Source organism: Heteronotia binoei, chromosome 12, assembly GCF_032191835.1.
Source record: "Heteronotia binoei isolate CCM8104 ecotype False Entrance Well chromosome 12, APGP_CSIRO_Hbin_v1, whole genome shotgun sequence".
In the NCBI taxonomy this organism is placed as follows: domain Eukaryota; kingdom Metazoa; phylum Chordata; class Lepidosauria; order Squamata; family Gekkonidae; genus Heteronotia; species Heteronotia binoei.
The window spans coordinates 46,131,572-46,147,181 of NC_083234.1; the positions used below are offsets into that span (position 1 = coordinate 46,131,572).

General features: G+C 44.7%; 1 protein-coding gene across 2 annotated transcripts; it reads left to right on the forward strand.

Moving 5' to 3' along the window:
- The first annotated feature begins 377 nt into the window (after nt 1–377).
- On the forward strand, nt 378–13,824 carry ANKRD39 (ankyrin repeat domain 39). Of its 2 annotated transcripts, XM_060251404.1 has the most exons (6): nt 412–437; nt 2,892–2,975; nt 3,398–3,564; nt 6,771–6,874; nt 8,811–9,014; nt 11,426–13,824. In XM_060251404.1, the coding sequence occupies exons 3-6, from the start codon at nt 3,462–3,464 to the stop codon at nt 11,630–11,632; spliced, it is 618 nt and encodes a 205-aa protein (XP_060107387.1). In that variant the 5' UTR covers nt 412–437; nt 2,892–2,975; nt 3,398–3,461; the 3' UTR covers nt 11,633–13,824. The 2 variants fall into 2 exon arrangements, with proteins under 2 accessions (XP_060107388.1, XP_060107387.1); XM_060251405.1 differs by lacking the exons at nt 412–437; nt 2,892–2,975 and adding an exon at nt 378–401.
- The last annotated feature ends 1,786 nt before the right edge of the window (nt 13,825–15,610 follow it).

Genomic DNA, 15,610 nt, shown 5'->3' on the forward strand with positions numbered 1-15,610 from the left:
ACTAGAATAATGTCAAGTGCAGAGATTTGAAATGCATCCTGGATTTGCTCAGAAGCTAGTGCTTCTGCCGAAATACAGACAGGAAGAAAACTAAGAAAAGAAATTGGGGATTAAATGAATGTTTCATTAGAAGAGAGATGACGAAGAACAACATAAACTATGCTTGCTAAAATGATCTCACGGAATTAACAAACCCCCGTCCTTCGCTTCTCCACCCAATTCTTTTAACTCAGCCAGGAACAGATATTTCTTAGTTCTCGCCACCCTCTAGCGGAGGTTTGCCGACACTGCACCCAAGAAACTGTAGGCCTGCCGCTCCACTTTTCTTGCAACAGTATTGGTTGCCTTTCTCTTTCCCGCCCCTCTGATTGGGCTGCCAGTATGTCGATGTAAACTAAGAGGTAAGATGGCGACGGTGAAGGGCTGGGAGTTGAATGGTTTGTGGTCTCTTTTTCTGGGTGCACTGAATCCTTCGTATGGTTTCCATGTAGAGTAGCGCGGGTATTCTGGCTGCTCGCAGGCAATTTTAGAGTCTGTAGGACCCCAGAGCAAATTGAAACCTTACGTGAGGGCCCTTTCTGAAGTTTGTTTTTCCCCCCGACGTCCGCCCATGAAGAACATTGCTAATATTCATATTTTTTCAGGCAGTGCCCCTGCGCCTTTAGCTGCACATTTGCATGCGCTGCAACGTCCCGCAGATTTAAATATGACCCTACTTGTGTAATACTATCCAGTTCTTCGCTGCCTGAATATTCAATTTTTCCTTCTGTATGCTCCGTCCATTTACTCTATAATGGTTTATAATCTGTCGGCTGAAACAGCAACCGCAGATATTAGGTAGATTCTAGGAAATATATAAAATTTGTACTACTGCATTCAAAATATGCTTTGGCAGGCGCAGTGTGTGGAATTGCATGCTGGGAAAATATAGTGCCATAGAGAGAGTGTGTGTGTACTACAGATTAACCCGTTTTCTGCAAAGGTTTAATATTGAGAGAACCTGGGGAAGGAAGCTGAGTGGGAAGAATGACCACTGGAAAAATTTGTGCTAAATAGAGTTAACAAAGCAAAACATAGGGGCTGGCCCTGGTTAAAGACAGGATGAAGTCCAGCATCTCCAAAGATAAATGGAGTGATTCTCTCATAGAGTTTACCATATTCCTATGGGATTGCAGTAAGCATCCCTTCTTGGGACAGGCAGAGGAAGATGGATCTTGTGAGACTGAGAAAGATGAGACATGAAGATGCAGAGGGAGCAAGACGAGAACATCTCATCTCCCCCAAGAGCAGAGTATCCCCAAGAGCTGAGATGAGTAGGGTTGCTAGCTTTGGGTTGGGAAATTCCTGGAGATTTCGGTTGGAGCCTGGAGAGGGCAGGGTTTGGTGAGGGGAAGAACTTCAGTGGGATGTAATACCATAGAGTCCACCCTCCAGAGCAGCTGTTTTCTCCAATGGAACTGATTTCTAGAGATCAGTTGTAATACTGGAGCTTTTCCAGGGCCTACATGGAGGTTGGCAACCCTAAAAATCCTGTACTAAAGCTTTATATGGAACCAGTCATTTGATGTATGTCTCAGGATTCATATTGACCAGAAGTGGCACTCAGACTGGCCTTTTTCAACTCACCCTGCCTAAGATCTTTTAATGGGAGACTTCAGGGACTGCGTTTGGGAACTTCTGCACACAAAGTTGGTGCTCTACCACTGGGTCACTACCATTCCTTGAAACTCACTGGGTGATCTTGGGTTAGCCACTCACTCTCTCCCACCAAGATCCTTTCCCACTTCATAGGGTTGTTGTGAGGATAAAATAGAGGAAAGGCTTAACCATGTATGTAACCCTGAGCTCTTCAGAGGAAGAGCAGGATAAGAATGTGTATTTTTTGTGAGTGGGAGATAAATATGACTGCCTGAACTCACCTTGAACTTGAGAGAGTTGTAGGGCAAACTGTCATGAAATGTTGACAGGCAGGAGAGAGCAGAGTGCTGGAATCTTCAGGAAAAGGATTAAGTGGGCAAAAGATGTCATAGAGATCTGTGTGAGGTCCCAAGGGATCATAGTGAGGTTGGATTGGGATGGGGGAAAGGGGCCCAGACCAGGACTGTGGAGGGGCATTGAGAAATGACAGAGCTGAAATGGCCAGGGATGACAGGTGGGAAAGGCAGGTCTCTTATCAGGCATTGTTGTTTATAGTTTTCACAATTGTTTTCCCAAGGAACTGGAAAAGGCCCCAAGAATTTCACAAATTAAATTTTGCCAGCAGGGGAGTCCTGTGTTCTAGGGGGGTTCTGTGTGCAATGTAGTAACCTGGGACCCCAGTCACAGTATTGAAGGAGGGAGGGAAATATCTTTAGTACATTTGTGATAAGTAGATTCTCTATGCCTGCTGAAGGTGAGTATGGAAGGATTAGAATGGAGGACTTCTGGGGTGGGAGCAGGGCAGAAACAAGTCCAGTATATTACTTTTTTTTTTGGAGTTGTTCTAAAACAACCATTTTTTGGCACCAGATCTTTTTGTATATTTTAGAATTGACGGGCCATGATTATAACCATTCAGTCCTGTGATTGCTAAAGACTGCCCACCTGCCTCAGATAGAGAGCTTATAATGACCTGGTTAACTGCGGTGAACCACTGTGTAACATTCTGTTAGAAATCCTCTGTGGCCCCCAATTTTCATGATCAGATTATGAGTGGAAATATGAAGCAAGTTCGTATCAGAGTACAAGTATGAATCAAGAAGACTTAAGGTCTGATAAGTTTAAGGAAAGATGGGTTTTGTCATGGAATGATAAGCTTAATGATAGTATTTCTCCTTTTGTGTTTGTGATGAGTGATCCTTTGTTTTCTTGCCTCCCCCCCCCTTTCTTGGTAACAACGATAAAAAAATAAGGAACAAATGTCATGGAAGGGCAGAAGACTGGTCACCTAATGTGAAAGATAGCACTGCAGACTCTCCACAAAAAGCCATACCTGGGTGAGTCATGGCTGAGGCTTTCACTACGCACTGTGTGTCCCATCCTGCCACCCAGGAAAAAGGGGCAGTGCCATCCTAGGCAAGTAGACAAGAACTGGATCTTCTATTCCCTTTGGCACATACTCTGTTCGTCATCCCAGAATAACACACTCACACTGCTTGAATAAGGTGGCATCTGGCAATAAATGGGATTGCATTAGCGCAGTTAGAGGTGGTACAGAGGTTCCAGTGTGCAGTGCTGAGTCATCTATTGTGCATTTTGTGCTGGGAAGTGTAGCTTCCTCAGGTTGTGTTCACATGTTGCATACCGTATCAGACAAGCAGCATCTGTTTTGGGGGCTGGGTTGTGGGCAGCTGTTGCGCTGGAGGGCTGAGCAAGCCCATGGCGGTACAAGTCGCTGACACTGTCTTCCCCTCCACAGGGCTCGCTGCAGTCCCAAACGTTTATGGCGTTCTGACAAGGCCAAAACCCCAAGGGAGAAGCTGATGGAATCCTTTTTGGGACAGCACAGGGATGGTTCCTGCTGCTCCCACCACCCAGCAGTGCTCAGTGTTCACCAGAATGTGGAGGAGATGGATTTCGAGAGAGGTAAAGAAATCTGGATGGGAAGAGAAAAGATGGGCTGTACAAAAGACCTTTTTTCCCCCTGCTTAAAAAACAAAAACAGACTTCCAGGAAAGATAAGGTGTCTTGAGGTAACTTATAGAGTAACACTCTTGCTAACACTCATTTGTGGACCAGAGGTCTCTCTGTCAGATTAGCTTTGCAAAAGCTTAATGCCCCACACTAGCTGGTTAGTCTTAAGGCGCCACAGACCTTTTGTTGGCTATTGCTGCAGCAGACAGACATGGCTGCCTCTCTAGGGTTGACTTGGAAGTAAGAGAGCCTTTGGAGCCTCTTTGATTGCCATGGCTTGCATAAGCTGGTCTGCTGGTATTTAGCAGCTGACTGAAGCAGTGCTTAATGACTGCAGTTGTTGCTAGTATTGATTTTGCTTTTCTGGTGCTTCAGGGTAAGCAGTTCTGTGACCAACTTCCTTCACATGCCATTGCGTATAAAGGAACGGTACATTGGGCACATGCATTTTCTCAGTGCTTTTCTTTGATGGCAGTAAGAGCTAGCAGGGTGCAGTGCATTACTGAGCTGTGTTTGAACAAAGAAACCCCGTGAACTCACATGATGGCCTTAGGCAAGCCTTATTCTCTCTTGACCTCTGTAGCATAAACCTCCCCCCCCCCCCCGGGTCTATAGTCTGGAGATAATAAATAATGTTGGGCTATCTTGCAGCGATGTAAAGCTTCCTGAGACAATGTTGTATGAAATATTTTGTGTAGGGATGGGCACAAATCTAAAAATTCCAGTCCGGGGTAGCCCTTGAACTGAACCCCAAACCAAGCCAAAAATGCCCTGCACCAAACTGGCCAGTTTGGATCCCCCTTTCTCCTGGTTGCAGCTTGCTTAAAAGGCTGGGAGCTATTTCACCAGTCAGGTTCACTTCCCCCCACTTTGAAGTAGAGGGAAATAAAACTGACTTATGAAATGGCTCCTATCTGTTTTGCTTCCAAGGAGGCAGAAACAAAACTGACCAGTGAAACGGCTTACAGCCTAAGAGTGGGGTGGGTGCACCTGTCAGCTGCTAGGCTTCAATGGATGGCAGCCATTTCACCGGTCCATCTTGCTTCCTCCCACCATTTAAACTTAACAGAAGGGTGGGTGCACCCATCATTTAAATCTAACAGGTCAGCTGCGGACCTGCACTTCTCAGCTGTTAGGTTTAAACGTCCCAAACGGCCAAACTGGATGACAGTCTAGTAGATGTTTGGGGAAGGTGCCTTCCCCAAACATCAGTTCAGGAGCTCTGAACCGGGCCAAGTTTGTGCTGCAAGTTGGCTCGTGGGCTGGTTCATGCCCATCTTTTTTTGTACAGTTTTACAGTATGGTATGAATTTTAACTTTAGAGGACAGCATTCAGAACCAATACATGTGTTTAGTTGTTTGTATTTACTTTGTTCATACTCTGCCTCCCCCCATCTCAACCGTGGGGATTCAAAATGGCTTACATCCTTCCCCTCTCCTTCATTTTGGTGTTCCCTCTAAGCTAAGTTTTTTTGCCTCTGGTTCACACATTTTTGTCTTAGCTCAGGAAAAATGGCCCCAGAACAAACTAATTTATGCAGTAGCTCACAACTTTAATGCCAGTAGCCTGTGAAGTAGAATTTTTGCTCACAAGACACCACAGTTTAGAGGGAGTATTGGCAACAAGCCTCTGAGATAGGTTAGGCTAACCATGTGTGACTGGCCCAAGGTCACTCAGCAAGCTTCCATAGCAGAATGCGGGATTTGAACCAGGGTCTTCTGGATCCTAGTCCAACACTCTAAACACTATGCCACACTGGCATACCCTTTGATAGGAAACTCAGTGCCAATTGGATTAATCATAATGATAATAACGATACTTGGCATTTGTATAGTGCTTGCCCTTGCCATAATTTACCTTGCTAGAATTCTTACAACAAACATGTCTGGTAGACTAGAATTATTATCCCTTTTTGGAGGGGGGGATTGATGGTGGGAGAGAGCACCTTGCCTCAGGAGTTCAGGGCAGAGACTAGATTTGAACCGTGATACATTGTTCCGACTTTTTGCTGCTACTCTATGTCATCACCCTTTATTTCTCACTGACAAGAACAGCCCCGCAAAATATCTCCTATCTCACGCATTGAAGAATTGAACATGGAGATTTCCCAGCTTGTCTCTTATGAACAGTTTCTTTGGTATTTATGCAACAATAATGCTCAAACATATCAGCCAGATTTGATATTGTTAAGTTGGTAACGCTCCAGTGCATTCTCAAACCCAATTTTGATGCAAAGCACAGGTGCAGTTTATTGCACATATTCTTCAGAAACATGTTCATCTATTGAACATGCTTGGCTTACTTCCAGGTAAACTTGCACTGAGACCAGGCTACATGGAAGTTTTTTGCTTTGCTGTGATTTAAAGGGTAGTTGCAGCGGCATACACTCTATGCTCACAGAACGCCATGTTTGCAATTACCATTAACAAAACGAGCCACATGAGTAATGTATGCCCCGAACCACCACGAGTAATGTATGCCCCAAATGCAGATGTGCCATAATATAACTATTCAGTATATAAATATAACTTATAGCCATTTCACTACTAAAGTACCGCTGAGCATGTACAGTTGTCTCTCTCCACCCTGCTGAACGTTAGTCAGCCCCAGTGTATCTGGCGTGAGGGGAAAGGCTTTTCTTTCCACCTTCTAGCTCTCTGCACAGCAGAGGCTCAACAGGTTGGGCATGAGAGAGGAATTGCCAGGGTCCCTGGAGAAGAGCATGCTGGCTGTGGAGTAAGGGGATCAGAACTGCTGGCTTACTGTGGTTACCTTGCTTTGGTGCTGGGGTGAGAGTGCTGTGTCTGTGGAGGAGGACGTGGCTGGGAGTTGGGGACCTGGGACCCTGTACTTCCATCCCTGGCATGAAGCTTCCAGCTCAGAAAATTTAGCATCTGACAAGTCCTCTGGACCATCTGTTGGTAGCTGTATAAAGATGCAACCCACCTGCCATCCAGCAGCCCCACTGCTTTCCTGAAACACAGGGCAGGTTCCACATCATGGGGACAATGCCCTGAAGACCCACAGGTACCATGTCAGAGAGCCACATGTGGCTTCTGAGCCACTGAGTAAGTATCACTGGATTACTGCCTACCCCAAGTCATTGAGATGGATTTCAGTGGAAATTGAAATTGATTTTTCCCCCTTTTCTGGCTAGGGATTTGGTATGCTGCTCTGAACGGAGACCTCGAGGGGGTCAAAAAGCATGTCCTGAAGCATGGAAATGTTAACACTCCTGACCTCCTTGGATATACAGCTTTGGTAAGTGCCTTGAAAGGAAAAGGAATGATAGTGTAAAATGCAGGTCACTGGATGGGATGGGATGCCAGCCTGCCATGGGGGCTTCTTGGGAAAATCTGACCAAAGAATAACAGCCGGAGATCTAACTGTCCTCACTGAAGAATGCAGCCAGTGCGAAGTTACCTTTCATGCTGCTCATGTTGGCATGGGGCCATTTAAGGGTCTCCAGTCATTTCTAGGGTTGCCAACAGGCCTGGAGAAAATGCCCTAGCCATTTAAATAATGTGTGGAAATGGATTTTCATGGCATGGAGATAAATAACATCACATTAAGCTTTATTAAAGGGACAGGACATTTTTCTCGGGGCTTGTTGGCAATCCTGTTTAATATAGAAAACTACTCCCCTTTTCTTCTGTTCAGCTAATGAAAAAAATTCCATTCCCAATTGTTTGTTCCATAAAAATTTATAATCCTTTTGTTTAATGTGTTTACTTCTTGCAAACAAATTATATTACAATTTTGCTTCTTGATCCAATGAAATGTTGCCCTTCTTTTTTGTGGTGAATTTAGTCCATTAACGTTCCAAGACAGTAATTTGTAGTCCATCATGGTGCAAATTCTTTATTTTCTTCAAAAAATCTACTCAACTCCTGGGCATTTGTAATTGTAACTCTCTTCCCCTGAAGTCCTGATTCTCCTTTCTCAACCTGGAAACAAAAATGCTGCTTATGTAGTCACTGGGAAAGACCAATGTAGTTTCTCCAATTTCTTCCCTCACTACATCCACCAGTGGGCTTTGTGTCATGATGTGTAGATTGTATAAACTGACAGAATTAGCATCAAACACCATCAAAATTAGCGTCAAACACCATCGGCACTGTCAGACCAAGTTATTTTAATTGTATTAACTGGTTTTTAATGTTGTTAAATGTAAAGTTTTATATTGTTAAATTTAAGGAGAGCCAGTTTGGTGTAGTGGTTAAGTGTGCGGACTCTTATCTGGGAGAACCGGGTTTGATTCCCCACTCCTCCACTTGCACCTGCTGGAATGGCCTTGGGTCAGCCATAGCTCTGGCAGAAGTTGTCCTTGAAAGGGCAGCTGCTGTGAGAGCCCTCTCCAGCCCCACCCACCTCACAGAGTGTTTGTTGTGGGGGAGGAAGGTAAAGGAGATTGTGAGCCGCTCTGAGACTCTTCGGAGTGGAGGGCGGGATATAAATCCAATATATATATCTAATATCTAAGGTTTTATCTATTGTTGTATGTCTTATGAAATGCTGTTAGCCGCCCTGAGCCTGCCTAGGTGGGGAGGGTGGGATACAAATAAAATTTATTATTATTATTATGTTAGCAGTAGAGCCAGCAGCGAATGGAGGATGCCGTGTGGAGCAGGATATAGTGAAGGTTCCGGTACATTGCTTTCCTGTTGGATTCCTTTTGGCCATATGCCATTTTGCTTGCCAGATTTTGTGTTTGAAATACATATCCTGCATTACTATGCTTGGGATACCCCAAAGTCTGATGTCAAGGCATTCTGCATGCTGTGCATCCATCTCAAGGCCGTACCCAGGATTTTAAAAGTTGGGGGCTTTTTAAGGGGGCACCCTTTCCCATCCACTGCGGGGCTTGCTGCATCTCAGAAGCTTTCTGGGGTAAGGCAAAAGTTGGAGGCTCTGAAAGTGGCCAAATTGAGGCAGTCAACTCTAAAACTTTAGAGTCAAGAAGGGACCGCTGCTTTTGGTGCTGCAGTGCACTGGGCCAAACTCATCTCTCCTGGCTCCGGCTGCTGCTGATTACGGTTTGGTGGCTCAGCCATGGCAAAAAATGGGGGGAGCAGACTGCCACCCAGAAGTCAAGGGGGCCTGCCTGGAAGTCAGGGGCAGTGCCCGCACAGGCCCCCCCTGCGGCTATGGGCCTGATCCACCTCACTTCAAAGTGCCACATTTTCTGTCTTTGCAGCACTATGCCAGCCGCAACGGGCATTATGATGTCTGCCAATTCCTGCTGGAGAATAAAGCTGTCCCCAACGCCCAGACCAATGGTGGGGCCACCCCTCTGCATCGAGCCTCTTACTGCGGCCACACGGATATTGTTAGGCTGCTGTTGACTCATGGTGCTAATCCAGCAGTCATGGACGATGATGGGAGGACCTGCCTCCACAAGGTATGTCCTTCAGATTGGCTTCTCCTCCTCTGATTCCTGCATACAAATTGGGTAGGGGAGGACAATGTAGCAGTCAGTTCTGTCCCCAGAATCACTTGGCACAGCATCACATTTCTAAGCCTCTAGGTGCCACGTAATTGGTGAAGTGGGTGCCTTCAGGTTTATTTCTTTAGTAAACGTAGATGCCACCTGTCCAGAAACCTGCCCAAGGCAGCTCACAGAGAAAAAAAAGTAGTTTACGTAACATAAGGATTACCAAAATAAAAGGATTACCAGTAATAAAACAAGCCATAAAAAGTAAGACAAGGGCATAAATGTATTGTAAAACAACATTCAACAGCCTAAAAATTATATTCATAAAACAATCCCTGTGTGAGAAGCAGACCATAAAAACAGCTTTTTAAAAATGGATTGAACCCATCTGTTAAAAACCTGGCTACAAAGTTGCAGGGAGGTTTTGTTTTGCCCTTCGCTAAATTGTGTCTACTCTACAGATATAAATGAACCTTTGCAATTGGAGTTTTGAGTGGAGCTTTGAATCTTGAAATTAAGTATGCTTTGGAGTATATGATCCTTATCTGGCTCCTCCAAACCTACAAAGCCCCTCATTTTGGACAGTGAACTCTCATACTGAGAAGGAAGTAGGAGATAAACTGAAGAGGATTACGATTCAAGAATTGAAAGAGGTTTGGGGTACTGATGGGGTGAAGAAAGAGGAGTATAATGTTTTGAATAATATTAATTGGTTGTTAAAAAGTCAAATCTCCTCATTGTTGAAGGAGGAAGAACTTAAAAATATTGGTAAAAGAATTAATACTCTCTTTGAAAAATTGGTGAAAGTATGGAGAAGATAAGTTAAAAATAGTTTCAAAATTGTATAAGATTTTATTAGGTACAGGGAAATCCCCAAGAGAATTTTTGAAGGAATATTGGGAAACAGATATTGAAGATAAAATTTTAGATGAAGATTGGGAGAGGATTTTTAGATTACCTCCCTTTGCTACAACATCTAGGTTAATGCAGGAGCAGGGATTGAAGATGATACAGAAATGGTATTATACACCCATTAAGATGTATTATATTTCTGAATCAGGGAGTAAAAATTGTTGGAGGAAATGTGGAGAAATTGGAACTTTCAGTCACATGTGGTGGGATTGTCCCTTAGTGAAAAAATTCTGGGTGCAGGTTGGCATAGAGATGACAAAGATTATGGGAAGAAAAGTAAGTATATCTAAAGCAATGGCAATTATTAATTTGGATGGTGTGGGATTAAGATCAAAAGAGGATAGTAAATGGATTAATTTGATGTTAGTAGCAGCTAGACAAGTGATAGCAAGGAATTGGAAAGAAGCTGAGGAACTGACAATTAATCATTGGAGGGATAAAATGAATAATATAATAATATTGGAGTATTTAACGATGAAGATACGAAGAATGAACGGATTAAAGGTTAGGGAACAGGAGGAGGGCTGGTTTAGAAAGATGGTGAGGTATTTGGAAAAGTTTAAACAATTTAAGACGATTGGTTGGTTAATAAGAAAATGAATGGATAAGAAGTTTAAATAGAGTGATGGAGTTGTATTTGGATGAAATGTTAATAGTTATAAATATATGGAATATTATAATGTATCTATGGCCTGGGACTCTCACAGAGGTGGAGTGGTGTTGGAATATATAACAATAAAATTATTATTATTATTATTTTTAAAAAAGGACAGTGAACTCTCATCAGTGGCATGACTGGCATTTTGTTCCAAGGCCTAATTTCCTGGATTAATAAGGCTAAGGCAGCCAGCCAGCAAACGTCCATAGAGAAGGAAGGGCTCTGGTGAAGTGTATTCTCCAGGGCATTGGGGAATGCAGATTTCCTTCTGCAAAAGGTGGTAGGCTCTTCTGCAAAAGGTGGTAGGCTCTCCATTTTTGGAGGTTTTTAAACAGGCTGGATGCCATCTGATAGCAATGCAGATCCTGTGAATTTGGCAAGGGGAGCTGTATTTGTGAATTTCCTGCAGGGGATTGGACTAGATGACCCTGGAGGTCCCTTCCAACTCTGATTCTAAAAAAGATGGACTCGAGGCTGAAGAGAAGCATAGCAGTTGTCATCCCCACAAGTAAGAGTGTTCCCACCTGTGATACATGATAGATTATTGTCCTTCTGTCTTTGCTATCTGGGCCTGCAGGTCTTGGATTCAAAGACTAAAATTGGAAGTCAGGCTCAAGCCCCAAAGATTAGTGACAGCCCCTTGTTTTTCTCATTGGGAAAAAAATGGGTGTTCCTCCCTTTCTTTGACACCTCCCACTACTAAGTCCAGCTGCATAATCTTACTGGCCAATAGGAGGCTGAGCGCTCATCCTGGACTCCTGTGGCACACCCACAATGCCCTCAAGGCCCTCTCCCTCTTTCCATCCAGGCAGCAGAGAACGGACACTATGAGCTCTGCGGTCTTCTGTTGGAACACAACTTGGAGCTGAGAAAAATGCGAGACAAGAACCTTAGAAGACCCTGTGACATGGTTCCCAAAGGTCAAGAAGAGTTGTGGAGCCTTTTAGACAAGAGCAATTTGCCTGCAAGTGAAAGCAAAGAATCCAGTGCCTTGGGAAGCCCTCCTGCCCTCTAGGCTAAGTTGCCCACTGTCACCCTTACCCTCCTGCCTGCTGCTGGTATGCTGTGGAGTCACATGGTGGCAGCAGAATGAATTTGCTTCCAAGCCTTACTTGTCGAAGGAATAATTTGTTTACAGCTCAGAAAGGCATTCATGTACTCAGACAGTCCTGGCCTAGAATTCAGAGCCATGGAGGGGAACAGTGTCATGACTTGGGATTGGGGAGGAGCAGTTGCTTCTGATATTGCTTCTGGGTGCCAGAAGATATGGCTCTGGTGAGTTGGGATTGGGGAGGAGCTATTGCTTCTGATTTGGGATTGGGGAGGAGCTATTGCTTCTGAGTGCCAGATCTGGCTCTGGTGAGTTGTGGGGGGGGGGGGGGGAGGCAGTGCCAGTTCCATCTGAGGACATGGGGCTACGTGAAAGGGTGTTATGTCCTTGGGCTCACATCTTCCTGTGTTGCCTCCCCCCCTACACACTTTGTGTCCTTGTGCAATCTTACTGGATGAGTTTGGGCCCATTTATCTAGGCTGTAGAATCCAAACTGGGAGGTTTGTCCTGCAGCATGCCAGTTCAGGATGCATGTCTGAGTGCTCCCCTTCTGTAAAAACAAACTATTTGAAGCAGGCATGGGGAGCATTTGGAGCAAATCTGGTCTGAACCCTTCCCCCTGAGATACTAGTCGTCTGATTGCAGGATTTTTTCTTAAAGGGAGATGCAGATGTGCAGTCTATCAGCTGCAGCTTGAAGTGGGTCAAGTTGGTTTTACTGAATATATTGTTACATCCACAACACTTCGCCAAGCTGAGAAATCTAGAATGACATGATTCCCTGCAGTTTCTTTGGATGAGACTAAGAGACGAATTATATATTTTTTAAAAATCCTTTAAAAAACTAAGCAGAAGCCAAAGCCAGCTTTTTTTACTGCTGGCAGAAGACTGCCCCCTTCCCCAGCTTCTGGTCTCAAAGTCCTGGTTTCTGCACCATTCCTGCAAGTGAATTGCTCCTTTAGGAATCATCCATAGCCATTAAAGGAGCAGAAAGACCCTTGCATGAAGCCTCTGACTCCCATTTGGCCACATCTTTGGCAAGACCCACAGTGATGGGTCTTGCCAAAGTGATCAGTATTGGGGCAATGTACAGCAATATAAGTTGGCTCTTCATTTAATCATGTCAGCGATGGTCCCAATTTTCTAGCAATCTGTGTTGGGAATTCTTCTATCCACAGGTTGTTTCAAACCATGCAGTGGTTAAATATATTTGGAATAATATTTTGAGCTAATTAATGTCTATACCCCAAAAAGGCATGTCGAGGTCCATGGGAAGGAGGGTGTATGTGCATGTGTGTGATAGCAGCTCTTTTTCCCCACGTTCTCTGTATGTGTGGGCATAATTTTGGGCTGTGGTTGCAGGAACAAGACCTACCACAATGGCACCGGTCTTTCTACCTCAGCTGCTCCACCACACCCTGAATTCTTTATGAAAGAACATCAGGTAAGGTAAGGCCATGGTAAGGAGCAGAGACAGCTGTGTTACTTTGGGGCAGTGTCCTGAGGTTGTGCTTAAGACCAAGAACTCAGTTTTTGTGTTCTGAATTCTAGTCTCCATGGAGCCATTCTTCCTGTATAAGCACTGAAGTCACTGCCATAAACCTGGGGCTCTAGAGGTAACATCAGCTCTTGGTGGAAGGAGGAGACCTGCAGAGGGAAGTAAAAAAGTGTCATCTTTTGAAAACTTCAGCTTTCTATGAAATGTGGTTGCCTTCAGACTCACAGTGTTCTCCATAACTTTATCCAAAGAAAAACCATGAAGAGGCTCTTGGACTTTCAAGGCTAGTGTATTGATTACAGTCTGAACTGTTCCATTGCAAGAAGTGGGTGGAGCCAGGGTGAGATCCATCAGTTGACCCCCCCCCCCTTTACACAGTTTCCCCCTTCTCCATTGTATCCTCATAACCTGTGAGGTAGATTAGGCTGCATCATTGGCCCAGGGCACCAAATAAACTTGCATAGTAGAGTGGGGATTTGTACCTGTGTCTCCTAGATCCGAGTCTAACAATTATGCTAGATTGTCTGTATTTAATTATAAATGTAGCCCGTTTATTTATTCATTAATGGGATGAAAGGTTGAGGACACCCAGAACTGGCTTTTGCAATTAAATTCAGTGATTCCCCCGCCATGACTATATTAAAGCAGAACAAAAGGCATTGAGAGCCTCTTCTCATGTCTCTTGTGTGATGTTTCATTTGGCCTTAAGAGAAATGCCCTTGAGATCAGAAACCAAATGGCCCAAGAGACCAAACAGCATTCACCTACTTTTTCCTATGAGCTTCCAATCTGGTTCTCTCTCTGTCCCTTGCTTTCATCTACAAAAAACAAGCCGTTTGTCCTCTGGAAAAGCACAATAGACACCATTGTCTGCCAATCACATTAGAAGGCATGTAGCAGGTGAATAAGCCCCAGACAGTATGCCTTTAATTCTTCACTCCTGCAATAATATCTTTTTTTTAATCAATGGGAAATAACCCGGCTGCGTTCTGTGCTCTTAAGCACAGCAGGGGGGAGTTGGGATGCTGCCTTTGTTTTGCATCAGCTTTCAATGAGGAAACAACCACTGGGAGTTTGCACCTGAAACTCTTGCTGTTTGGCTGCACTTCTCTATCAGACCTGCCTGGGGCTTCTCTCTCTCTCCCTCCCTCTCTGAATCTTTGAGTCTTGCTCTAGCCTTGAGTGGTTTAGCAGGAGGTGGGGATGGGAAAGCATCAGGCTTGGGATTGAATATCATCCAATCCAGGGGGCTATTTCTATCCTGCTTGTCCTGTACCTGTAACATGACCTCTGGGCTGTTGACAGAAGAGCTGGCCTTCTGAATCCCTGTAACCCTTTCCCTTCCTGAACTTCTGCCCTCTTGTTTTATGGGGTTCCTTCCCCAGCCTTCTGCACAGCAGATGCCAGTGCTAACCTGCTCGGCACGAAAGTTGTCTCCACACAATTGGAGGAGCAGAAGTCTTCCACCCAGCCTCTCCTCTTGCCCTGGATTTTATGGGACCTCCTCCTCGTGTGGGGCTTACAAGAGCAGCAGAAAATCCTGCATGGGCATTCTAGAAGGATCATGCTTATGATCACCTTATAAACTATACTCAATGTCTGTCATGTTCTGTCTAGTTTGGATTTTATCCTGCCTTTCCTCCATGGATATCATCTTTGGTTCTCCTCACTTTCATTTTACCCTTACAACCATTCTCTGAGGCAGGCCAGGCTGTGAGAGTGGTGGGCCTTCAAGGTTACTTGAAGGTGGTCTGCTCAGCCACACATTTTCTTCTCTTCATCTTTACAACTGTCTGACAAAGAGGTTTGTCTCTACTTTGCAGATGATGAAGAAGATATTGGATTTATATCCCGCCCTCCACTCCGAAGAGTCTCAGAGCGGCTCACAATCTCCTTTACCTTCCTCCCCCACAACAGACACCCTGTGAGGTGGGTGGGGCTGGAGAGGGCTCTCACAGCAGCTGCCCTTTCAAGGACAACCTCTGCCAGAGCTATGGCTGACCCAAGGCCAAGATGAGGGTGTGGCCAGAGAAGAGTGGTTTCCTGTAGGTTATACAAATGTAGGTGTAGTTAGGAGGTGCTTGGTTACATGTCAGTTTTTCAATTTTGCTTCTTCCCTATGAAGAAAAGTTAAAATGCTTGGGGCTCTTCAGCTTGGAGAAACATTGACTGAGGGGTGACATGATAGAGGTTTGCAAGATAGTAACATGGGATAGAGGAGGTAGAGAAAGAAGTACTTTTCTCCCTTTCTCACAATACAAGAACTCATGGATGTTCAATGACATTGCTGAGCAGTTGGGTTAGAACTGATAAAAGGAAGTACTTCTTCACCCAAAGGGTGATTAACACATGCAATTCACTGCCACAGGAGGTGGTGGCAGCTGCAAGTATAGACAGCTTCAAGAGGGAATTGGATAAACAATGGACGGGGAGGGATGGTGGCTC